Source organism: Phaseolus vulgaris, chromosome 2, assembly GCF_051622355.1.
Source record: "Phaseolus vulgaris cultivar YP4 chromosome 2, ASM5162235v1, whole genome shotgun sequence".
NCBI lineage: Eukaryota > Viridiplantae > Streptophyta > Magnoliopsida > Fabales > Fabaceae > Phaseolus > Phaseolus vulgaris.
This window is the reverse complement of record NC_143499.1, coordinates 36,127,942-36,154,236: the sequence shown is the minus strand read 5'-3', so window position 1 is coordinate 36,154,236 and position 26,295 is coordinate 36,127,942. Positions and strand designations below refer to the sequence as shown.

Genomic DNA, 26,295 nt, shown 5'->3' with positions numbered 1-26,295 from the left:
ATTAATGTGTGTTGTATTCTTCATTTAACGTATTATTGATTCACACATGCCACCCAAAACAAACAAATTTAGTGACATAATCGAGTGTTGCAAAACCAGTGAAGCACACGGTGTGAAATGGGTAAAATATTAAGTAAATAAATCACATTTTAAATTTTATTAATATAAATTAACGCAAAATGTTAATTATTTTTTATTCTACATATCAGAACGTTATTATTAATAATTATTGATGCATATTATTGAAATTTTAATTTAAGTTTATTTATATATATTTTATTTAGACTTGTATATGTATTTTAAAGGTTAAAAAAATGATAAATTTATGTTTTATTTTTTAATATCATAAACTTATAAATATTTTTAATATTATTTTTGTACATTTTTAATTATTAAAATAATTTCATTTGTGGCAATTTAATCCAAATTAAAACATCAAATTCTGATAAAATATCTTGACTAGTTAATGATGAGTTCGATTTTAAAGAATTGCAAGAGATCATACAGAAATAAGTTTACAATTTTTTTTTAAAATTTACATTATTACATAATTTAATTACAAATATAATATATATATATATATAATTATAGGTAAAATCTAAAAGTACTTGTATATAAAGATGTTTTAGATAAGTAATATTCGTAATATTTATAGTGAGTTTTTTTTTTTTTTTTTACACTAGTGGTTTGTAGTGCTTTTATATAAAATTAACTCTAGATACATTATATAGATATAACACATATATCATCTAAGTATAAGTATTTTTATTATATAAAAATAATGTAGTTTCAAGAAATATATAATGTTATAAAAGATAAATAGTTTCAAGAAAGAGTTCATGCGAGATTGATTTTTTTCATAATTCAAACTTTAGATTTTATCAATATTTTCTACTAACTAAGAAAATTATCACTACAAGAAAATCATGAAATAGAAACCAATAATAATTAGTTGTTATAGTGACTAAATTAGGAAGCATTTTAAAGACTAAAAAAATTTTGGTTTATAAATTAATTTCTATTATCGTTAAATGGTTTCTTCTAAATTAGTATCTAATTAACGACCAAGGTTTTTGCTACTAATTATTTAGATTCTAAATTTGGTAGCAAAATCTTTGGTTGCTAATTAGACACCAATTTAGAAAGGATAATAGAAACTCATTTATAAACCAAAAATTTTTAGTCTCTAAAACAGTTTTCAATTTAGTTACTATAATAACTAATTATTTTTTTTTCTAAAATTTGGTTTCTGTTTAATGATTTTTTTTTTGTAATGTATTGAAATAAGTCTTTATCAATATTTTTAAATAATAAACAATTTTTTAACGTGGATTGTATGACAGTATTATAATATCAACATAAAATAGTTTAATATTCTAGTTCACATTGTTACGTAAAAAAAAAAAAAAAAACTGTTAAGGATCCATTTTTATAATTTCTTATTACAAGTACTCAATAAATTTAAAATTTAAGTTAAGAATCTTATTACAAGTACTCTAAATTTAAAGTTTAAGTCAAAATGAAAAATATATTTAATCGAAAAATATATTTAATTCAAAAATGTCTCTATAGATATCTTATTAAAAATACTTACATCTACACTGAGGTTAAAATTGATTTAATTAAATATTTAGAATTGATTTAATTAAATTAGGGTAATGGGAACGGAAAATGAAGGTGAAAGTGTCTTTGAGGCTTTTCACGTGTTGGTGTGTTTTGTTCTTGTGAGTGTCACGGACGGTGTGGAGAGGAATAAAAAAATGTTGATTGGGTTTTGAATAGATTTGTTTTCCATTGGAGTGAGACAGTGATGTATGAATTGAATGATGAGGAATAAAACACATGCAAGGTTTCGTCACCTTCTTCATAACCCATTATTTTAACTTCATTTCATTATTTTTCTGCATTTGTCTTAATCCAACATTGCCATTCAACCGGATTTGCCTCAGACCAGTTTAAGGAAAGTTGCTAGCTGTTCCACCTTCACTCCCACCTATTCCAATCACAAACTAAATCTAACACTTCACAATTTTACTACTTTAATTTCTTTTTCAAATTTCACTTCTCCTGATTTACTTTCTTGTCTATTAAGAGTTCAAACTTGGTGTTTTTTTTTTATCTCACTATCATTTCTTTCTTCTTTGTATTCTATATATAAGTTCATTTCTTCATATTTCAGTTCTTTTAAAATGTGATTACACCTTGCAACAGATAAGTTAAGGATCATTTCTATAATATTAAATTTTTAAATATAGTCTCTAGATTTTGATAAATTATCTTATTTGATCTGGAATTTTTCTTGGAATTATAAGAAATTTAAGATAAACGAGCTATTTATGTTTTTTTATAGAAACATAAGATAGATTATTTGGATGTGAAGATGATGTGGTAATTGTATTTTGAGTTTTATGTAGAGTTGTGTGTTGTTTAGCATGTTTCCAATATTTGAGGTTGATATTGTTTAATTGAATGAAATTTGTTGTGTGTTCTCATTGTATTAGACTACTATATTTAAGAGTAGTATTTGTTAATAAATTTGGATAAAACTTTAAAAATATGGTTGTTCTACTACATGAGATTGATTTTATGATATTTCTGCTGAATTAAGTCATGAATTCTTGCTTAAATGAAAACAATCCTACAACTCAATCTTGCTTTCAGTCATGTTTTCACTTAAACGAATAAGTTTTTGCTCTAGCGAAAATAACATTAAAAATCAACTCTCCCTACTAGATTTTCGCTCAAGTGGATTCATTTATGCTCAAGCTAAAATATTATCACTCAAACTAAAAAAATATTTTTTTTTCTTTCTTTTCTTATCTTCCTATATTTTCAATGGTTTGGATTATATATGATTTTTTTTAAAATGAGAAATGAATGTTAAGTAGTAAATTTAATTAATTTTTGTTTAAATAAGTTATATTGTATAGTGATACTTACTGAGATTGATGGAATGTGTATGAATTTGTTGTCACATGCCTGAGATAATATGTGAACTATTATTTAATTTGTGTATTAAGTATTAACACTTGTGTTGTAACAGATAACCTTTTGCTTCATTGATGATCTAAGTTACATAGACTAAGATTGCACATTGTTAGATAAGTGGATGCACAACTTGAGTTTCATTGAACTTACCCTGAAAATTCTTGCACACTGTGACATATTTGGATGCACGACTTAAGTTGTATTGAACTTACTCTGACAATTCTTGCACCATGACATACATAGATACACAACTTAAGTTATAATGAACTTACCCTTATCCATCCTCAAGTTCACTTGTAAATTTAAATCTTGTGTATTTGATCAAATGTTAGTCTTTAGTAAGACATACTTAATACGAGTCTTCTAGAAGGCATTAGTCGATATTCTATTTGTTGGAATCCTTGATTTAGATCTATGTTATTGTTGTATGTTGGTATTTGAAGGAGATTAAATGGTTGTAATATGGTGACATACCACAGATAACTCCTTAAGGGAAATGCTCATCCATGCCTAAAATAATAATATTGTTCGATTTCGTAATCATCTTTTACTACAATCTTAAGAACTTATGGTTGTCGACATGGGTATTGACACCAACTTTACATCGAAAAAGTTAAACAATGATTTCGGGACATGGACCATCTTTGTGAAACCACTCTCGAACGTTTCAAAGATCTTACGACTTTTAAACAAGACACCAGTACATGTATAAAACACATCGAAGAGTGGACATGTGCAAATAAGGTATTTCGCCACACTTCGCTTAGCACATTATCTAACAATTTGTTCAATGTGTATTGCTCCTACAAGACAACCAAAGATATTTGAGATTCTTTTATCCTCAAATACACTACTAAAGATGATGTTAGACAAATATTTGCTATCGAAAACTACAATTGTTGGGAGATGATTGAAGATAAGAACATCACGATATAGATAAACGAAATACCATAAGCTACTTGAAGATATTAAATTATATAACATAACTTTGCTTTATGAATTCATTTTAGAATTACTTATAAAAAAATGTAATCCAACTATAAACAACAATTGAAGCATAAACACAAACAAATGTCATTGTCAAATCTCGTTACTCATATCATCATCGAAGATACCAAAAGAAAGGAATGTGTTGATGTAAGGACTAAGGCATTATCTAATAAGAAAAATACGGTATAGGACAAACTAACTCAAAAAGGTAAAAAAAACTTGATCACAAGAAAATAAATTAAATTTTTTGTCCCAATGGATCTAACCTTACCTTCAATAAGAAGGAAACTTATTTTTTCCATGGAAGGTTAAGTCATCATGCACCTTATTGCAAATATAGATTCAAGAATGACAATCCTCCCAAGGTAAATATAGTCAAAGGTCAAGATATAATTGTTGTAGTTATTTAGCGAGTGAACATTGTCACCAATGTGAGCAAATGAGTGGTAGACTAAAGGGCTACTAGACACATGTGCAAACAAAAATGTGTTTACCTCCTATACTAGTGTGGGTATGAAAAAGAACAAGTATAGCTTGGTGATTCCAGGAAAAGTTTAGTTTTAGGAAAAAGAAAAGTTCTTCTAAAGCTCACTTATGAAAATACTCTAGCTTTAAACGATGTGATACTTGTGTCATCTATTAGAGTTAATTTAATCTTTGTAGCTTTCTTGGAAAAGGTCAGGGTTAAAGTGTCATTTGAGTCTGAAAAGATTGTTATGACAAAGAATAATATGTTTGTGGGGAATGAATATTGGATCAAGGTCTTTTTGTACATAACATTACTGAAGTTGCTAATGAATCTACATTTTGGTGTTCTGTTTATATTCTTGATTCTTATTATGTGTGGCATGCTAGATAAGTACATGTAAATTCTTCGCATGTTATTAAAAATTAATTAACATGTATGACAAACAAAGTAGGAAATGTATTATATGTGTAGAATCTAAAATAACGAAAAAAACATGTCATTTTATAAAACATTAAATTGAGCTTCTAGGTTTAATTTATATTGATCTTGCCAACTTAAAACAAACTATGTCTAGAGGTGGTTAAAATTATTTTGTAACCTTTATAGATAATTATTTTGCATACACCAGAGTGTACTTAATCAAATATAAAAATGAAGCGTTTGATATGTTTTTAACTTAAAGAATCAATTAAATAGAAAAATTAAAAAGATTAAATGAGATAGAGGTGGTAAATATTTTCCTAAAGGAGCAAAATTCATTGGTTGTAGGTGAATCTTTTAAAAAAAGTACCATTCAGATGAATTCATAAAAAAGTATAAGGCGAGATTAGTACTGAAAAGTTTTACTCAAAAACTCAACATAGACTACTTTGATACATTTTTCCTAATTACTAGGATTTTATCTATTTAAGTGTTGTTAGTTCTAGCATTTATCTATAAGTAGTTATTCACCAAATGGATGTTAAGACAAATTTTTTGAATGGTGAACTAGAGGAAGAAATTTATATGACTCAACCTGAAGGGTGAGTAGTTCTTAGTCAAGAGAACATGCAACTTTTAAAATTGCTATGTGGGCTGAAAAAGACACCAAAATAATGGTATGAAAAATTAGACAATGTTTTACTTTATGGTGGTTATTCTACTAACGATATTGATAAATGTATATACACTAAATCTAAAAAAGGGAGAATGTGTATGAGGACTATTTTATGGCAAGTGTATCGTGTCAGAAGTAATAAATTTGTCTCTAAGGAAAGATATCGAACCCACAAGGAATAGTTAAATTCTCAAGTATAATATACACTAAATAGTAAAAAATATGTAAAAGTTTGTTAGGAAGTTTGTTGTGTATGATGAATTTGCAAGAATGTAAATAAAGCAAAGTAAAATATTTGTGTGATTCAATTGGAAAAATTGGGATTGAAATTCATCTTTCTCATTCGTCTTTATTTTTACAAAAGATTATAATATTAAACCTTGATTGATATTGATGCACATATAAAAATCATTCATATCGATTTCTCATATACAAAATTATTAAGAGAGTCTCCTAAATATTGATTTCTCACATATTTATAAAGCTTCTTATCATTACAAACAGATGTTATAAAGCCATTAACATTTCAAATTTATTCCTAGCATTCAAATATGTTAAGTATTATCATTTAGGTCAGATTCTTAGAAATATTTTTCAATCAAATATAAGGATCAAAATCATGAATAATTCAATCTTTGAGAATAAAATAATAATATCAATCATCAATCAAGAACTAAAATATTATATATAAATATCACCTCAATACATAAGAGTTTGAACAGATTACTAGGGAAGAATTAGTCACTCATGTTGGCCAGTACAAACATAGAAAGCAAGAAAAGAAGATCCAGGATGTTTCTCCTTTACAGCTACCTCCTCTATGATTTTCTATCTCTTTTCATTTTTCCAATGATGTTTAGGGTTATGCATCACGCCTCATATTTAACCTAGTTGGGCTTGGGTTAAGTGAGTTATTACTTGTTTAGGCGAGTTTGACAAGAAAAAGTCCAACTTGACTTGAGTGAACTTGCCTGAACGAGCCTTGGGCGAGTCTTTGACAAGTTCCTCTAGAGTGATATGGCTTGGGTGAGTTTCCAATGTTCCAAATTCCCCTTTTCATCTTGTATATTATCCTTTAGCCCTTTCATCTTCATTTTTCCCTAGAATCCTGAAATTAATAAAAATTTGGGAATGAATCGTTCTTATTCATATTATAATTACAAAATATGTAAAAAGGCTTAAATTCCTAAATTAGGGGTTGAATTATAGCTATTTTATCAATAAAAATCCATAAGTGTCTACCTTTTAATATAAAATATTACTGAAATATGACACTTATCAATGTCAATATATGCTTATTTGTTGCTGCCATGCTAATTTTTGGTACATGCAATGATATAGTTTATAGAACAAAATTATTTTTGGATCTAAGTTTGAAATGAAAGACATGGGTAAAGTAAATTTAATTTTAGGAGTTAGAGTCACAAGGAAGTGAGATAGTATATTAATAACCAAGAACAATATAGTGACAAACTTCTTAAGAAGTTTGGCTATTTGACTTTAAACTAGTAAACACCCTTTATGATATTAACTTTAAATTAAATAAAAATAGAGGAGAATCTATTTCTTGACCTAGTATGCATAAATAATTGGGAGCTTATTGCATTTAATGAGCTTTTATATATTAGACACTGCTTATACAATAGGTAAATTGAGTAGGGAGTTTTTATATACTAGACATTGTTAACACTTATACAATTGCTTATACATTAATTAGTTATGTTATACTTGGGAATGAAACCAACACCATTTGTATTAATGCATTGACATTACCAATAGACAACAACTATAACTAAAAACAAAACTTGCCATGGAAATAATTAACATATACAATTGAGACATAATTTGATAAAGTATGTGCTAAAGAGTAGAACAATTTCCATTGATTATGCTAATTCAAAACAAAATCTAATAGATTCTTTGACAAAACCACTAAGGACAAAACCATAAAGAAGAATGAGACTAAAGCCAATTCAAACAAACAACTAATAGAAACTTAACCTTTGTGATTGGAGTTCCCATGAATAAGGTTCATATGGGTAAAAACAAGTCACTTGTTAGTTATGCTAACATTAAAATTGATTTAAAATCAACTTTGTTCATTCCTATGGTGTGGTAAAGTTCTAGATAATGCATCATTGAGAGGATAAATTTTGTAATTAAATTCTATGTGATATAAGAAATTTTAAGTTCAAACAAATTCTTTAATGATTTTCATATCACTTATGGGTATGCAACATACATTTGATGAAATCACCTATATATGAGTGTCGAGTGGGGCCACTTGTATGAGATCTTGGCAAAATCTCTAGAACACACATGAATATCAAGCATGTACATGATCTAGTAAGCACAACACAACGATAAAACACAAGAATTGTGGGTATATTGTGATTGATTAACGGTAACACATATTAAGTGTTTTTAGTTCATATAGTTTGCTATACCAGCTACACTGTGCGTTAAGTTTCTAAATATAGGATTGATTCATATGACTTGTTATACTAGCTATGATACATTACATCTTATCTGAAACCCATAATTTTCTTCTTCTTCTTTTTGTCTTTTGTAGTATGTGGGGAATTGTTGTGAATGGTGAGTATTATGAAAGGCATATAATCTCCCATTGCCTAGATTACACACTCTCAAAGACTTTATATACAATAATTATCCATGTACCTTCAAAGTGGATAGCAAAGGAGGTGGACTTCAAGTGCATGAAATTATGGGTTTCATTTGGGCTTTCTTGTGCATTGTTCAATTCAAATTCTGTCGATTTCTCCCTTGTGCATGCATTAAGGAGGTTTTGGTTCTTTTTACCACTTGGTTGATTTATTTATTTTATTTTTATGTTTGGTTAATATAAATGTTAGTTTGTCCATATTTCCTTATTTTTTTGACCTTGTGAACGTTGGAGCCTTGTTTCCAAGTTCTATATTGATGCCCCTTTCACCATAACATGTCTCTCTTTTTTTCAAAACATTCACCATTTCTTTCATAACCTAACAAGATCATGGGAGCATATGACCATGTAGGTCAAGTCTCCTCTCCTTATAAATAGGTGACTCCTCTCCTCTAAATCACATTTTCACACATTCTCCTATTTTGGACTCTCTCTCTTCTGAGTGATTGCTAATTCTATGATCTTCGATACCATCCGAAAAGTTCTTGTTGTATCCTACAAAATTTGCACGACATACTGTAGATAAATCTTTAAGGAGAGTACTCATCCACATCTTAGGAAAGCTCTTATTTGTGTTCTCAATCATCTTTAACTACAAAAACACCCTTATTTTTATTCAACTTGTAAAAGTTTGTGCAAATGAGTAGAAATATAAATATTTCCTTAAATAACATATTTATGAGCCAAGTTAAACTTATTTAACATTCTTGATTTTATAAAAAATATTTTTAAATTATCCTCATTATAATATATAAGTAAATATTTAAAATAATAGCACTAATTAAGATTGAATTTATTAAATTTTACCTATATTTAAGTCCATCACACATGATATTTTTATATATTTAAGAAGCAAATCTAGTTTAAGGTTCTGGACTAAGGATACATCAAATGTAGAACAGTACCTCAAACTCATGAATGAAAACAACCTTAATCTTTCTAGTAAATTTATAACTGTTGGAGCCCTACACATAGATCAAAGTTGATTTCAGGAAGGACTACATTTTATTGTGCCAAAATCAAGAATGCCATGAAAGATTACATCAACTACAGTATTGCATCAATATAATTACTAAAACATAATGTTTCATCCAGCCCTAACTTGTATAGCCATATATTTATATATATAACTTGATATTTGTTGTTTCACCATTTTCTCTTCTACAGCTTTACTCAATTATGAATTTTGATCAGTACCAACAATCTACCACTTCTTCTTGCTCTGGCGAATCCCACTTCTTTGGGGTTGGGGGTCCTGAGGCCTTTGGGGTTGCACCAAAATAATCCCAACCCAGTCTAGCAATTTCCACATAGATTGTTCGACCATAAAAATCCTGTAGACAATGGACAAGAAACAAATCAAAAGGGAGCACTCAATTGCCAATCTCATGGATGGTGGCAGTAGAAGGATGAGGCATATTATGAAAATTTGAACCTTCTGATCCATGGTTTCTAGTGCAAGCATGGCATCATCTTGGCATGTATATTGAATGAAAGCAATACCCTTAGATCTTTTTGTGTTCATATCTTTAACCATTTTAACTGCATCACACATAAAATGCATGACCAAGAGGTGTGAGTTAGAGTACTAAGTCAAGATGTAAACCACCCAAGGCCCATACCATTATGAATAATGAGAAAACTTGTGCATTTACCTTCAGCTATCTTGCCAAAATTAGAAAATTCCTTTCGCAAAGTAGTCTCACCAGTAGAATATGGTAAATCTGCTTCCAGATAAAAACAAGTAGAAATTGATATAAAAAAGTAAATTATAAGATGGAATATCTGAAATTAATATAAATTTGCCACCATGGCATGGAGACAACAGAAGAGAAAAAAATAAGAGAAGGGCACACAGGGAATGTAACAGTAATACGGATAGATATTATAAAGAGGAAAAAGTTATAGCAGTGCAGCTGCACAAATTATCCTCCTGGAGATTGGACGCAAGATGCTTTCAGTAGTTTGGCTATGTACATTAGGTCAATCAGTTACTTTAAAAGACAAGTTTAATTTTGCATAAATTTGGATAGATGCTTAGTGCTTTGAAGCTAAATGCTTCTCACACTAGCTAAAGGCTATGTCAAATGTTGTCAACCAGATGACAGACACCTTTGTACTTCTATTTATCAAGTAGATACAATGACAAAAGTGATTCTGTTATCAGTGTACAAGAACATTTTTATTGTCACTATAACAAGGACGAAAGATCAAGAATCCTCCTAAATAGAGAAACAATCACAAATAAAACAAACAAGAGGCAAAAAATATTCTTAAAAGAAAACTCATCTCTTGAGGGGTTAAAAACCTATAAGACCTAGATAGAGTCTAGAAAAGCGAGTTGACAAGGTACACATCTACACTAACTATAGCTAACAATTCATCATTCCCTTTTTTCCTTCATAAACTTTACAATATAAAGCAATACATTGATCCAATCATTGGCTATCTGCACAATGCGTTAATATGGAATAAAATATAAAGAAATATAATAAGGCAGTGGCAACAAAATCCTGATGTGTCCCCTTTAATATCTCATGCAGTCTTTCAATCTATTGGGCTCCCTGGTATCACTCTTATGGGTCACTTTACCATCATTTGTCTTTCCAAAGATGTTCAAATAAATTTTTCTAGAAAATAAAATTTCCAGCATTGATGGTATTTTACTCAGCACTCAATTTTTCCATACCCTTAACCTTAGATATCCCCACCAAGGAACTAATATTAAGCTGCCTAAACCTTTTTGAAGCATAAATTACCTAGTGTTGGCAGTGGTAGATAACAGTTGATCGATGACATTTAAACAGAGTGCTACACCATAAGTAAAAAAGCATCCTAAAGGGATGATATCTGACAAGGCTTGCAACTCCAACAAATAAACAAATGTCCTTATATTTTCTCCTTCGCAATACCCACATCACCAAATTGGGAGGCATAAAAATTGCTGCTTTGCAAGGAAAAAGGGATAAAAGGAGCTAATTCTAAATCGAGTATGTAACCATAGGGCTCAAACAACACAAGAACAATTGAAAATGAGATGGGCATGAATGAAACACACACATACAAGTTTCAACTAAATGGAATTGAAAGGTAAGAGGGTGAGAACGAAAAATACTTTTCACAACAACTTTGCTCGCAAGAGGGTAGTCATGGCGCAGAGAAGATGCCCTGAGAGTAAGAAGAGAAAGTTTTAGACTTGCAGAGGGTTTTGCGAAGCCAGGGAAAGAAGGAGCCAACATACTCATCTCCATCATCTGAAACCAAACACTGCCTTTGATTTTTATAAGGAAAAAGACTCTTTTATAAATACGGCTAATTTGGCTGGTCTCAACTAAACCAGTTTTATTTATAATTTTAAATTTCATAATATTTTTTAACAATTTCAACTATTAATCTTTTATGAGTTAGTTTTAAGTATTTACTTTATTTTATTTTATTTTATTTGTATCGGTTTAAGTAATGTGTGTATTATAATAACACTAAATAAGTGTAAAAATAAGTACCTAAATATTTCAAAGCATACGCAACGGTATGAATCCGTGCTTCATGTTTAGGCTAAAATGGGCTAATTTTAATTTTTTATTATTAGTATGGGAAAAGATCAAAATTTATGAAATTAGATTAAATTGTGGTGAATTATTTTAAATTAGAACTCTATATCTCATTGCTTAACTTTATTTAATTATGTTAATTAATTTTTATTTAATTATGTTAATTAATTAAAATTGTATACGAGTAAGAATTTAGTATAAAATAATAAAATTAAAGTTATATACGAGAAACAAACTTAACCCAATTACATAAAAAAAAATTACTCGTGTAATAAAAAACTTTAGATTGCTCCATTTTTAACCTCATGTTCAAAGTAGAATTAAGGACAAAAGACACATCCTACCGTTTAATGGGAAAAACCTAATAAAAAAATTATCATAATTACTTATTTTTAGTTATTCTTTGACTCCTTTAGTTTAAATTTTTTAACTCTTATTTTGAATTTTCTTTCAATAAATTCATGCTGTAATTTAGATTAATTTTGAAATTTTCATAAGTCTAAATTATTTTAAATCTTGATGCATATAAATGCTACCAAAAATATTAACTTATCATCCAACGTTCTTTGAAAATCTCAAGTTTTTTCCTCTTCAAATCATACTCAGCTCTTTTTCTTTTCCAGGAAGATCCTCCAATATTCTAAAGTTTTGTTCCTAACTACTCTGTCTCAGCTGAGAAGAAAATAAATCTTACTCTACCCTTACAAAACCTTCAAATTTTTTGAACTGTCAAGTTCTAAAGTTTTAAATTATTCACATTTCGAATCTATCATCAGCCTTCAAAGAGTTGCATAAAAAATTTAAGAACTTATAAAAGAAAATCTAAAGAAGGATCAAAGCTACTTTAAAAATAGAAAAAAAAAATCAGTTTTAAAACATTGAGGAAACTAAAATCTATCACAAATCAAGTTAAAGAGAAGTGTTACTGTGCTGTCGGATAATCCATATGACAATTCTACAAAAGCATTGGTTATGATGGTCATTAAACTAGTCTTTTGATTCCCTTATCACAATATTATGAATTCCATTTAGATAGATTAAAGATTGTGACAAAGTAGTCAAGTAAAATCTGTTAATTATAAAGTAATATATATGGGAAAAACCTTGGCAATTTTAAATTCGGATCCCACGAGGAACAAATTTCAACTTCAACTGTTGATTTGGTTAACTAAACAAAACCATCAGTAATTGCTTTGTATAATCTCAACATCCCATATCATATATATTCACTTTGCCAAAATAAATCAAATAATAAAAACCCTACAGTGATTTAGTACAAAATTTACTCCGCAAAGCTTCCTCTAATTGTTGGAAAATCACCGAGAATGCTCCTGCATAAGAACAACCCAAAACTAGACAGTTATCCACCAGATAGCAGAGGTGCTGCCACTTGACCATCATAGCAATTAGCAACATATGAAATGTAGGAACCAATGTCTAAGGTACAAACATGTGGCATGTGGGAAGTCAATGTTCACCAGTAAAAAACAGAAATTTTCAGTAATGTGGTGACAAATTATCAGACTGATTGTATTTATTTTATGATGCACATAATGTTAATCATTTCACTAAGCCAAAAAGGATATCTCTGAAGCCTAGAAAAAGAACTTATTCCACCAAAGCTATTTCTAGTTTCTAGGCAAAGTGCTACACTAAAATAATGGAAAAGACATTTAGAAAAATTGAAATTGGAAAATCAGGTTAGAGAAAAACCTGATAACGGGCTATTCTTGTCTTGTAATGAACCTTTTACCAACAGTGTCCCAGGGATTTGCTGAAAAACCTGTAGGATAAGATACATAACTTAATATCAACGTCAATTCTGCCAACCAAAGTCAATTTTGAAAGCCAGGTAAAAAAAAGATAGCAAGCATACCGATATACGAAAGCATAATTTCTCAAGAGAAATATTCAAACTCGATTCATTAGATGTCTCTCTTTTAGGTTGGCAATCAGTGGAATTATTGACAATTGTTAAATCATTCCTCGAGATTGAATCACAGTCATCTTTTGATATTGCAACCTATCATAATGAGATCGTGATTAATAGCCATCATAAGGAAATTAAATCAGAATCAAAGTCTTAAGAATGACTGATCTTACATCCACTGTGAAAGAGGAGGTATTCAATGAACAGGACAGGCCATGTGAAGAAAAGTGAGACTTAACAGTTTCCAACACATTAATGGCACTATGTTGGCGTTGAAGACCCTGAAAAATAAATCTGTTTCATCACATCCGAGGATACCAAAAGTGACGAGACACATGAAAATGTTATAGGTGCAATTAATCACTATCTCAAGCCAATTTAACATGTACTTAATATAATTAAAGATCTCTTTCATACTGGAAATCAAAACAAACTTTTTCCCCTACAGGAAACACTGGGTTCCTACCAGACAACCTTGTACGCAAAGGATAAATGCACTAGCAAGAACTGAATGCTCAAACCAACTAGAGTTACGCATCAAATAAGATATTTCTTGTGTGCTTAAAAGAATGGAAGGATAACCATAACATTCATTCATTTGGGGGAAGTATTCCCATTACAAGGTGCCACACATCACCAAGCCCAACCATAATACGCACGAAAAATTGTTTTCATGTTCCAATAGTTGACCAGGCTTCTGAAGTTTGAACTTAACTAGCTGTACATGTACTTCCTTCCATCTAGCAGGAAGCCTCTTTGAGTTAGATACCATACATATTATCTTACAATAGGCACACCCTTAAGTTGATGAAATTAATCCCGAGCCTTCTAGTACACAGACAGATTGCTGTTAAAACCACTTTCTGAATTAAATCTTACAATTTGATACAATTGACACCTACCAATACATATTCTATAATGAATCTTAAATGACTCAATTTGACAATAGATAAATGGATCTGCGCAACATCATATTATCAATACAAATGGCATGATTCAATGATACGTTATTTTTTACTTCTCTTTCATCAATTCTAATGAAAAAAATTAAATTCATATAAAGTTTAATTGGTTAACTAAAATAAATTGAAGGAACACTTTTGAACTAATCCTATTTTATTATTGCACAACTTTATTTGTCTTCATTTCCACTCTTCTAAAGTAAAGGATTCGCAAACTCATAAAAACTTATAATTTTTTAATGAGACTTCAGAGTTAAGTTGTTTTATCTAGATCAAACAATTTACAATGAACACTACATATCTATATGATATTTTAAGTAATTTTTCATTGCCTTCTAAATCTTACTATTCAATACAAATTATGATTCACAGTTCAAAAATTGACACAGCAAGTCACGTTTTGAATGGTGATTCCTATAGCTTTGGTTTTTAACCACACCAAATTGCATTATCCATGTACATACATATGTGAGTTTGTGTCTAGATAAAACAATGCAATTATTACAAACTTCATTGTAGATACTAGTATACTATACCTCAAGCGTGAAGGATGTGTTTATCTTCTTGGATAAAGAAATTGATGGCTTATGAACAGGAGGCAAGAAAGACCAAGCAAGCCCCCACCGGAATGTCCTGCCTTGAACAAATTCAGTTGTCTTCACTATGGAAACACCAAGCCCCCAAAGTGTTGATACAAGATACTTAAGATTTGATTTTTTACCAACCATTGAAGTGAACCACCTATGAACAATTAAAATGAAAGCCCAAATTTATTACAAGCATACAGGGGTGTAATTGCACAAATATGAGAAAACAGAAATTATTTTGATAAACAAATAGTAATACCGAAAATGCTGCTTCAATTGTGTACTATCTTCAATAATACGAATAATGAAGGCCCTCTCACCACCAGGGCAAACCATTTCATGAGAAGTCCCACCACAAGAAGTTTTGGGATTGAGTCCAGCTTCCTTCAAGCTTTCAAAAAATGGTGGATTGCACATACAGAAATCAAACTTCTCATCATCCCTGACCACACCAACAAGTATGGGAGGTCCATGATAATTCTTATTCTCACAGACATGCAAATCAAGAGGCAAAGGAGCTACCTCCACGTCAGTTTTCTTGCACGAATTTGTCTGGTCACTGTTCACCGACTCTTCAACTTCCACACAGGGAGCATTTCCATTGTCTTTAACCTTTCTGATTTCAATCAGATGAGAAATATGTGAATTGCTACTAACATTTTTCTCTGCCCACTCAATTGCAACATCAGTCACATCTGCACACAGTCATTGTAAGCAAATTTAAATATCAATTTTGATAATAGTTACAGAAAGAAGACCGCCAAAAGCAATGAATAAAACATGAACAAAGTTTATTATTTTATTTTTGTGAACACAAGGTATCCCAAGACGAGAGGCTGGAACTAATCCCTTCAGATACTAAAATCCATTTATTAGACTAACCTCTCCTAATCCTAATGTTTTACACAAACTTGGGAATTAAACCTCTGACCACATTCTTAAGGGGCATGTCACACCATGTTGGTGTTCCTTACATGCCTTTGGCGATGTCTTTCAATACCCAGGGTATCCACAGCTGAAGGTCAAGGAATCCTTCGAGGTACTAAAATTCATCCAAGAGATTGACCTCTCCCAATAGATATATTTTCATACAAATAAACTACAGATTGAATCTCTGGCCCGCGCCTAACAGACAGATTTTATCTGCTAACCATGTCACACCAAACTGGTGTTCCTAGTGTGCTTTTGATGATCTTTTCTAATCACAATTAAAATTTCATGTGAAAATCTAAACAATCCTTCATTGCGCTCATTGCCAAAGTAAAATTTAAATTTAAATTGAAAAATAACACCAAAATCAATTAAAGAGCTACATCTAACTTATATAATTTTGTTGAAAAAGGATATACCTGATCCTACAAAACTCCACCCATGGAGGGAAGCACCAAGAAGAGGGTAAATGCAACTAGTTCCAGTTCCTATGTCAAATCCCCTAACCTTGGCATCCCTTGAAATGGTGCCAGGAATGATGTCCGATGAAAGAAGATGTTGAAGCCAGTGAATGTAATTGCAGCGGTTGGGCACAGTGGGGCAGAGTTGCCCATCAGGAATCCACCTACCAAATAGATTCATCAGCAACAATGTCAATAATTGAGTTGACAGTGAGAGAGAGAGAGAGGCAAACCAAGTCAAATTGTGACGATGATGGAGCAAGACGCGTGTGAGTTCACGTGTGGCATTGAAGTCGGTCCAATCGATGGTGGGGCGCATGTGAGGAGGCGAGGATTGGACGAATGCGTGGAAGGAAGGGTAGAGAGATGCCAAAAGAGCAAAGTCCGGTGGGCTTTCTGAATATACAATTCCATTGCTTCCTTGTTGTTGTTCATTTCTCTTCCTCTTCTTGCTCCCTCCCATGTCTCTCAATCAAACCTTTTCACTTTCAAAACACAATATTTAGTTTGTTTTCCCACTTGCACAAAGTTCAAATGTTTGCAGCTCAAGGTTGTGGATTGGAAATGAGAGCGGATTCCCTAATGTCATGGCATGAAGTCAAGTTGCCATTTGCACATTTTCTTAGGGATTGGTGTGGTGTGCAAGATTTCAGTACCCGTCTGTTATTTTTACCAAATATCAGCTTAACTTCAATTTCCCATATGCGAATTTGACTCTTTTCTTGGTTATGGAAAAAAGTTAAAAGCCTGCACTTATTGTACCATTTTAGTTAGTTAAGTTCACTAAAATTCAATCTTCAATATTATAAATTTTAAAAAAATATACACAAGATGGCATACCAACAAATTCCTTTCAATAACTATAAAATTAGTAATTGAGATTTTTAAGGTTTTTTTAAATTATAAGACATCTCCAATGGAAGTTTTTTTTCCAATGGATGGTTTATTTAATTCAAAAAAAATAACCAATACAATAGATAGAGGGGATTTGATATCTTCTAATAACAAAGATATGAAACAGGAATAAATAAAAACATTCCTAATGATACATATGTAAGCTAGATATTCTAGACTATATAGAATCAACTCCTTATTCCTATAATTATAACAACTGTAAAATTGTACTTGAGGAGGAAACCTCCACTACAGGGGAAGAGGAAGATTAAAAAGTAGAAGAAAGAAAATATAATCAGAGCAGAAAACAATCTCTAGTACACTCGTCTAACCCCCTGTCATTTGACCCAAACTTTGCCAGGAATCCCACCACAATGCAGCAGAAGGCCCAAAAAGCTCATGCTGAAAGTCTGAAACCAAATCGGATGCAGAACTTTCAAGCAAAATATGTTTCGTCTGTAGACTCCCACTTTTCTTAATTATTTAGGCCAAAGAAGAATTTTGTTTCCCCTATGTTTTTAATCCACAATTCTGATCCTCTTATTTAAAAATAGAAATATTTAAAATCACTAATTTTGAAAAACTAGGTGACTAAATGTCTCTATTTTGAAATGGGGATACAAAATTAGAATTTTAGCCTCACTTTTATTATGCAAATAATCTTAAATTGCCAAGTGGATAGTGATCCAAATTTTAGATTACTACCTTCATTGTGATATCATTGGAGGAACATAACGAGAATCACAGAAAAGAATTATTTTGGAAAACAGATTTTTTTTTCTCTTTGGAGTAGATCCCCTCTTGAATAGGGAATTCAGTTATTCTGCACAAAGCACATATCACCCTGAAACAACCACTCTCCTCCAATATGTAAAATACGAACTTACTTCGCACAACTCCCTTGGCATAACAACTAAAGAACCATCATAGGTTCACGGGGAGAGGCTAAGAAGAAGAGCATAAATCTATGCTGAAACATATAACATTTTGCACCATCAATGATGCCACACCATAATCCTGAAAAAAAAAAAATTACACCTAAAACCTTTCCCTGAACATCCCAAAATTAACTTGTAAGGAGAAGCGCCCAGATGTCTTGCAACCAGCACTGTACTCCTTTTATGCGAGAAACTAATGTATTTTTCCCATTTTGATAAAACATCCCCAAAAAAGAGACTAAGGAACAATATAGGGATATTCAGTACTATTAACATCATAACACTGCTTTGCTACGGCTACTGAAAGTATCATCACGTAATACGTACTAATTGCATAATTATTCTTTTCCATCACAGCGGTTAAGAGGAAAATAATAGGGAATACTGATTTTCTAACACTTTTAATTCTGGTATGCAAGAAAAACAATGAACATAGTGAAGCAAACGCAAGCCAGACTCAACATTCACGTGACCCAATTCGGACCATGTTCGTAGAAATCATAGATTCATACGATCATGTTCAAACTTCAATTCCATGATGCACGCAAACTTCATTTGTAAAGTTATCTTTGAAACTTGATTTGATACTCCTCATTGTTCCAATTTAGTTCACATTATAATGCATCATTCACTGCAGATTACTGGTAAAACTGTGTACAATGCATAACAAACAGAAAACAACTACAAGCATTGATCAAACAATTTAAATAGCACGCTTCGTCTATTTGCCTCAAGAATGATCCAGAATTAACAAATAATCACAAACATATCATGCCCACCAACAAAAAAACAATGTACAAGCCATCTTTCATGAATAAAAAGGATGATTTTTCATCTTTTTGGACTAACCCACAACCTAAAATCTGCAGAGGCCGAAATGGTGTTTTAGTCAGCACTTAATTTTTCTCATACCTTTAACCCTGGATATCCCCACCAAGTAACTAACATTAAGCTGCCTACACCTTTTTTGGAGCATAAACTAGATAGAGCTAGAAATGGTAGATAACCGTTGACAATTACATCTAAACAGAGTGCTACACCATAACTAAAACAAGCATCCTAAAGGGATGATATCTGGCAAGCCTTACGAGTCCGACAAATAAACAAATGTCCTTATATTTTCCCCTTCGCATTACCCACATCACCAAATTGGGTGGCATAAAAATCGCTACTTTACAAGGACATAAGGGATAAAAAGAGCTAATTCTGAATCGAGTATGTGTCCGTAGGGCTCAAACAACAAGAGAACAATTGGTAATGAGATGGGCATGAACCAAACACACAAATACATGCTTAAACTAAATGGAATTGAAGGATTAAGAAAGAGAGAAACGAATATTACTTTCAACAACAATTTTGCTTGCAAGAGGGTAGTCATGGCGCAGAGAAGATGCACTGAGCGTAAGAAGAAAATTGCAAAGAATTTTGAGTGGGTTTTGGAACCCTTTCGAAATTTAAGAACCCAAAATTTCTTTGTAAAACACCATGTTAGATTTATCCTAGTGCTCTTATTCGTGTTGGTAGGGGTTTTAGAATTCAATCAATTAAAAACTTGTCTAAAAAGTGAGAACTAATTAAAATAATATTTTTTATTAATTTGGATATTTTTTCCACAACCGTTGAATAATTTGGTTTGATTTTTAGTTTGACATATTGGTTGAATAATTTGGTTTGATTTTTAGTTTGACATATTGGTTTATGCCTGTAAATTTATGACAAATGAGTAACAACACTTTTTAACATATGAGCAAGATAGAGAAAGAGTTATCATGGTGACCTAAAAGTTAAATATTAGCCTTAAAGTAGAAAAGTATTTAAATGAAAGAAAAGGTTAATAGAAGGAAATAATATATATACTTAGGAACTAGTGTTGATGTTTATGCTTTGAATTTTGAGCAATATATAATATATGAAAGTGGTAAAGTGTGTGGTGAGAAAAGTATATCATAAGGTATAGTATATATGTCTTAATGTATAAATATAATATAATCATTTGTTTTCCTTTTAAGTATAGACATTCATTGTGTTTATATATACTATTTTAGTTTTTTTTATAAGAAAGAAAGAATGTTGTTAATATATGTAAATAAATTATTTAATGCTATACACAGTGTTAAAAATAATAAATAATTTATTGCTCTAAAGTAAAGAATGAAATTATTTATCATGATATAACATTATGTTATCAAATTAAAAAATATAGATAGAACCAAATACATGTATTAATAGAAAATTATTCAATAAACTACAAATTGATCTAAATCAAACCGCAAAAAATCATTTGGTTTGTTTTTATTGTAAATCGAACTATATATAATTTTTATGTTTGGTTCACATGTATTTGTAGTAAAAAAAGAACCAAACCCACAACACAAATAACCATAGTGATTGGTAAGTTGTAACGACAATGCCATAAATGTTGATGAAGCATTTATTAGTGGTGCTTTACATATCTATGTGTAAGTGAGTATTTTTAATTACTTTGGAAAAGTTAAATTATAATGTAAGTCATAGATGATATAAGGAGTTCATAATTAAATCTATATCTTATATATTATAACTTGTTTTAGTTGAGTTTTCTTATGTTACACCTTCTGAAACTCTTTTCTAGAACATATGTTTTGATGTTGATAGTCTAATAACTTGTGGGTAAATTTTCTTTTTGTTATGTTAAAACACTCACATGAAATCAACATTGCATCAAAACTAAATAATGATTATATAAAAACTCATGAGGTAAACATGTTTTGTCAAAAATGTACCAAAAGGTTCAGACTAAACTATTAAGATTGAACTCTTGAAAGTAGACTGTCCAAGTCCAACATGTCATTCAAATATAACAATCACCCCTTTGTACTAATCTAAAGCAACTAACACATGTTTTGCTTCATTTACTTAACTAGTAAGGAAGTCATTTGACACCATGAATTATCACTCATATTCTCATTTTTTTGAGTGTGACATCCATATTGTTCCCCAAATTGAATATCAAAACAGTCTCATTATGTTTTCACATCACTTCCTCTGATACCAAATGATGAGAAAACAAAAGGGGGTATGTTTTGATATTTAGGGGAAGGGTTGATCACCAAATGTTACTATGATAAGATCAAATTTGGATTCTTATAACTCCATAAAGTTCTCATAAGAGAAAACTTAATTTTCTTTCACAATTTATATATCCCTCCCATTATATTATAAACAATAATTTTGATAAATTTTAAATGATTAATTTTAAAACATAAAGATTTTTAATTTATTGGTTATTACGAAGGTTGTCCCTCCAAAGCAAGAAAGAACCACAAAGAAACCAAAGAAAGAAGGTGAAGATAACACCTACAAAAGCAACGAAAACAAATACCCTAGGGCAAGAAAGAATAGAAAAATTGGAGCAATAAGAAAATATTAGAAGAGAGAAAACAAAAAGTATTATTGCTTTCACACTTACAAACTGAAAGATCATCTAATGTTAGCACAAATATATCGTTTGATCAACTATTGCCTGATACACGAGCAAGCTAGGATTGTCTAATATTGTCGACCATCATCTTATGCACGAACATGCTACTTTATCAGCCCCCTCAAGTTGGGAATATATATTCTACATTCCCAACTTGCAATGTAGACTCCGAAAATTAACATGAGTTAAGGGTTTGGTGAAGATATCAGCAACTTGCATGGAAGATGAAATGGGAAGCAATTTTAGGAGACCAACATTGAGTTTTTCTCGAAGAATATGACAAACAATTTTGATGTGCTACGTCCTTTCATGAAAAACTTGGTTAGAAGCAATCTGGATGTCAGAGTTGTTGTCATGGTATAGAATAACAGGTTGAGTGTAAAGAACACATAGATCTTGGGGGAGATAAGTTATCCATTGAATCTCCCAGGTGGTGGCGAAAAAAGCTCTATATTCAACCTCTAAGGAGTCTCTAAAGATAATTTGTTATTTCTTTGATTTCCAAAATATGGGAGAATCTCCCAAATAAACAAAGAATCATGTCACTGACTTATGAGTTTTTGAACAAGATGCCCAATTTGAGTCATTATAAGCTTTAAGCTGGATAAAATTGTTGTGGGAGAAGAATATACCCGATCCAGTGGAATTCTTTAAGTACCGAAGAATTTGGAAAGCAGCACGTTGATGATGTGAAATAGGGGCACAAACAAACTAAATAAGATTGTTGATTGAGAAAACAATATCAAGTCTGGTATTAGTTAAATATAGAAGACATCCAATGAGTTTTTGATAGGATGAATATTCATCTTCTTCACTTAGTTGAGTGCCAGTAGTAGCAGAAAGACAAACAGGGTGAACAATTGGAGTGGGCACATGACCACAAGCGAGCATACTTGCGTTGACAAAGATGAATACCATAATTATTGCGAGCAACTTCTAGACCTAAGAAATAGGTTAGATAACCTAAGCTCTTTATCTTGAAGTGTTTATCCAAAAAAGTGGCGATTCGATTGATTTCCTCAAAGTCATTTTCAGTGAGGACAATATCCTCTACATAAAGAAACAAGGCAGTAATAATTATTAGTATGTTTTAAAAAGAATGAGTGATCAGCAGTAGACAGAATATAGTTTTGAGAAGATAAAAAGTTGGATAATTTGAGATACCATTGTCATCCAACTTGTCTCCAATCGTAAAAGACCTTTGAAATTTGCAAACATTGTGTTTGTTTGTCCAAGGAAATCCGAGTGGAAGTGCATGTAGACTCCTTCATTGAGATCTTCATGCATGAAAACATTGTTAACATCTAATTACTTAAGTAACTAATTGTTGACAGTTATAAAGGCTAAAAGGAGACGTAGGGTTGTAATTTTTGCCACATAAGAAAGGTACACTTAGCAACAAATCTCACCTTGTATCTTTTGATTGAGTCATCAATATGTGTTTGATCTGCAGCCAATAGTTGTCTTTCCAGGTGGTAGAGAAGTAATGGCCCAAGTTTTATTTTGTTCAAGTGTCTCTAGTTTATCTTTCATTGCTTGTACCCAACATGATTGTTTAGAAACTTCCTCATCATTTTTGGGTTCAACATGTGCAGAGATAGAAAATATAGCATTTTTAAAGTCAACAGATAAAGCATGATAAGAAACAAAAGATTGTATAGGATATTTAGTACTTACATTATTACTCTATAGACTTGAAGTTTGGTAGTCTTGTAGATAAGCTAGTAGGCATGTAATACATGTAAATCGCCATAAGGGAGTGATATTGTTTTCATCAAGGAGCAAACATATGTAATATTATAAGTATCAACACTGCATTGCTCAGTTTTAGAGCCTAGAATATCATAATTTCTTTCATAATTTTGCGGATTGGATAGATAAGTTGTTGGTACTCTCCTAAATATTAGTATTTAATTTATACGAAAAGTTATTTTCATTAAAAATTATATGTCTTGAGATCTCAATTTGGTAACTTTTAAAATTAAGAAAAATGTATCCTTTTGTGTGAGATTGAAAACCAGGAAAAACTCTAGAAATAGCTTACTATCAAGCTTCTTTCTATTGGCATTAAAAGTGGTGAAGTAACAAACAACCAAAAACATGTAAAATAAAAATGTCAACTTCCATAAAACTTGTCATAGAGAGATGCGTTCTTTAAAAATGGTGTGGGATGCAATTAATGAGAAAAGTAACATGTTAAATAGTAAAATTCCAAAATAAATAAGGTAAATTAGCTTGAAAAAGTAAGACACATTTCACTTTTAAAATTGATATTTTCTTTCAACTGTGTCATTTTGTTTATAAGTTTCAACACAAGTATTTTTGGTATATTATGCATTTTAATGAGAAAAAATTATTTGTAACAAACTCTAAACCATTATAATTCATATGGTTTGAACATTAGTACTGAAAAAAAAATTCAAAAAATGCAACAAAACTAGTCATGTTATTTATAACTTCATATTTTGTAATCATAGAAAAATTCCAAGTATAACGCGAGTAATTATCAGCAATAGTTAAAAAATATCTATAATCATACATGAAAACCATAGGCAGGACTCAAAATATTCATGTTTAATAATTCAAAAATGAAGTTTTCTCTATTTAACTTTATGACAAGTATTAAATATAAGATTTTTCAATAGGAATATAAATTTTTTCAATAGGAATATAAGAATATTGAGATCTCAAAAAATCTAGTCTATTATTGGAAGGATTTCCTAGTCTATGATGCCACAAGCTAGTGTTTTTAATATTACAATTGTAAGTTGATACATTAATTTGAGCAAGAGATTATCAATTAGTAAAAGAATTAAAACATACAATCTAACATCAATTAAACCAATCTTCTTATTGGTTTTGACATCATATAAAATGGAAGAGAAAATTTATTTTACAGTTAAGAACATAGGTGAAGACATTTCCATTTGTAAATCTCAAATTCGAAAAAGATTCTGTTGGGAATATCTCATTTTTAGGTCATTCATGTCAGACGCCATACATTTTCATATTATGTTTTGTCTTATAAGGTAGGGAGACAAAGTGAACCAACCACGAAACCACCATGTTGTTACAGCAGATCCAAGCAAAGAATTAGAGTGACTTTTCTAATCTAGGTGTGTTACCAAGAACAAGTTCCACCTTGTTTTTAGCGCTCAGGATTGTAATGATCAATCTATTTCATGAGTGATAATTCATCACATCAAGAATAAGTGAAACAAGAGAAGCAACAGGATTCTCGTTAAGATGGAGATAAAGAAAAGTTTGTGTCAAATGTTTTTCAGCCATATTTATAAGAGAAAACGTATATGATATAAAAAAATCAAGAAAAGGAGAAAGTGCAACAAAGTTCTTCAAAAGAAGAGATCTAATACCAGAATATAAAGATTGTCGCTCCAAAGCAAGAAAAAACTATAAAGAAACAAAAAAAAGAAGGTGAAGATAACACTTGCCAAAGCAACAAAAACAAAGCCCATTAATACAAGAAAGAACATAAAAATTGGAACAAGAAGAAAGATTAGAAGAGAGAAGGGAAAACAAAAGGTATTATTACTCACACCTAATGTTATCACAAACATATCGTATAACGAACAAGCTATAATCGTCTAATTTTGTTGACATGATGCACGACCATGTTACCTTATCATTAGTAATATAGTATAAAAAATTTATACTTAATTTATCAAATCTAGTTTTATGTTCACTGAGTTTTACTTGTATATGTTGTGTGATTGCAGCAAGCTTACATATGTCTCGGAAAATAGAGCTGAAGGAAGAATCGAAAGGGGGGTTTTATTTCCTATAACTCATATTTTCTTCCTACACCTCCCAAATTTCTCAAGAGAAAGGTATTTTTAACTTTTAATATGAATGCATGAAGAACCCGAAAGAAATGCTTGCATAAGATGGAGTAAAAAAAGATTGTATTTAAGTTTTCCTATTTCGTATGACTTCATTAACTTTCTAAACTTATTTATCAATTAGTTCTTATTATTTATTTCTTAATTTTAGTTAAATTTACTAAAAAATTATTATTTACCATGTTTGTTAATTCAATGTTAAGAACAGTGTGTTCTAAACTTGATAACTATGATTAATTTTTTAAAATATCAAATTTTCTTCTACAAATTCAATTTTCATAAATTTTGATAAAAAGAGGTAACATGTAGATATACCATTTACCGAAAAACATGTTAGTAACTTAAATGGTACCACATAATATTGTCTTAATAGATATCGCACCGTGACAACATTTTAAAAAATATTTCCAAAATTCGGGGTTGATAAACAAATTAATTACTGAATTAAATCGCGATTGCGAGTATTCATAAGCTAGATTTATTTATGTATTCTTCA

At 30.5% G+C, this 26,295-nt stretch overlaps 2 protein-coding genes across 4 annotated transcripts; both read right to left on the bottom strand.

The window, feature by feature from the left end:
• Nucleotides 1-9,141: 9,141 nt before the first annotated feature.
• On the bottom strand, nt 9,142-11,515 carry LOC137811695 (RNA-binding (RRM/RBD/RNP motifs) family protein). The gene is made up of 4 exons (XM_068613523.2): nt 11,342-11,515; nt 9,882-9,950; nt 9,662-9,768; nt 9,142-9,560 (listed from the first exon to the last, which is right to left on the bottom strand). Exons 1-4 carry the CDS (start codon nt 11,478-11,480, stop codon nt 9,417-9,419), a joined length of 459 nt encoding a protein of 152 aa, XP_068469624.1. The 5' UTR covers nt 11,481-11,515; the 3' UTR covers nt 9,142-9,416.
• Nucleotides 11,516-12,917: 1,402 nt separating this feature from the next.
• On the bottom strand, nt 12,918-20,033 carry FIO1 (methyltransferase). Of its 3 annotated transcripts, XM_068613524.2 has the most exons (9): nt 19,822-20,033; nt 16,881-17,394; nt 16,606-16,811; nt 15,516-15,951; nt 15,206-15,410; nt 13,881-13,988; nt 13,654-13,800; nt 13,491-13,560; nt 12,918-13,108 (listed from the first exon to the last, which is right to left on the bottom strand). In XM_068613524.2, the coding sequence occupies exons 2-9, from the start codon at nt 17,108-17,110 to the stop codon at nt 13,038-13,040; spliced, it is 1,473 nt and encodes a 490-aa protein (XP_068469625.1). In that variant the 5' UTR covers nt 17,111-17,394; nt 19,822-20,033; the 3' UTR covers nt 12,918-13,037. The 3 variants fall into 3 exon arrangements, with proteins under 3 accessions (XP_068469625.1, XP_090154824.1, XP_090154825.1); XM_090298698.1 differs by lacking the exon at nt 19,822-20,033 and having other exon boundaries at nt 16,606-17,260; XM_090298699.1 differs by lacking the exons at nt 16,606-16,811; nt 16,881-17,394; nt 19,822-20,033 and having other exon boundaries at nt 15,516-15,698; nt 15,779-15,907.
• Between the last annotated feature and the right edge of the window lie 6,262 nt (nt 20,034-26,295).

Coding starts and splice junctions, on each gene's coding strand:
- FIO1 (XM_090298698.1), bottom strand. CDS start 17,110: ATGGGAGGGAGCAAGAAGAGGAAGAGAAATGAACAACAACAAGGAAGC. Junction 15,411..15,515: donor CAATTGAAGCAGCATTTTCG/GTATTACTATTT, acceptor AATTGTTCATAG/GTGGTTCACTTCAATGGTTG. Junction 13,801..13,880: donor CCTCCTCTTTCACAGTGGAT/GTAAGATCAGTC, acceptor TCATTATGATAG/GTTGCAATATCAAAAGATGA.
- LOC137811695 (XM_068613523.2), bottom strand. CDS start 11,480: ATGATGGAGATGAGTATGTTGGCTCCTTCTTTCCCTGGCTTCGCAAAA. Junction 9,951..11,341: donor GAGCAAAGTTGTTGTGAAAA/GTATTTTTCGTT, acceptor ATCTGGAAGCAG/ATTTACCATATTCTACTGGT. Junction 9,769..9,881: donor TTTTGGCAAGATAGCTGAAG/GTAAATGCACAA, acceptor TGTGTGATGCAG/TTAAAATGGTTAAAGATATG.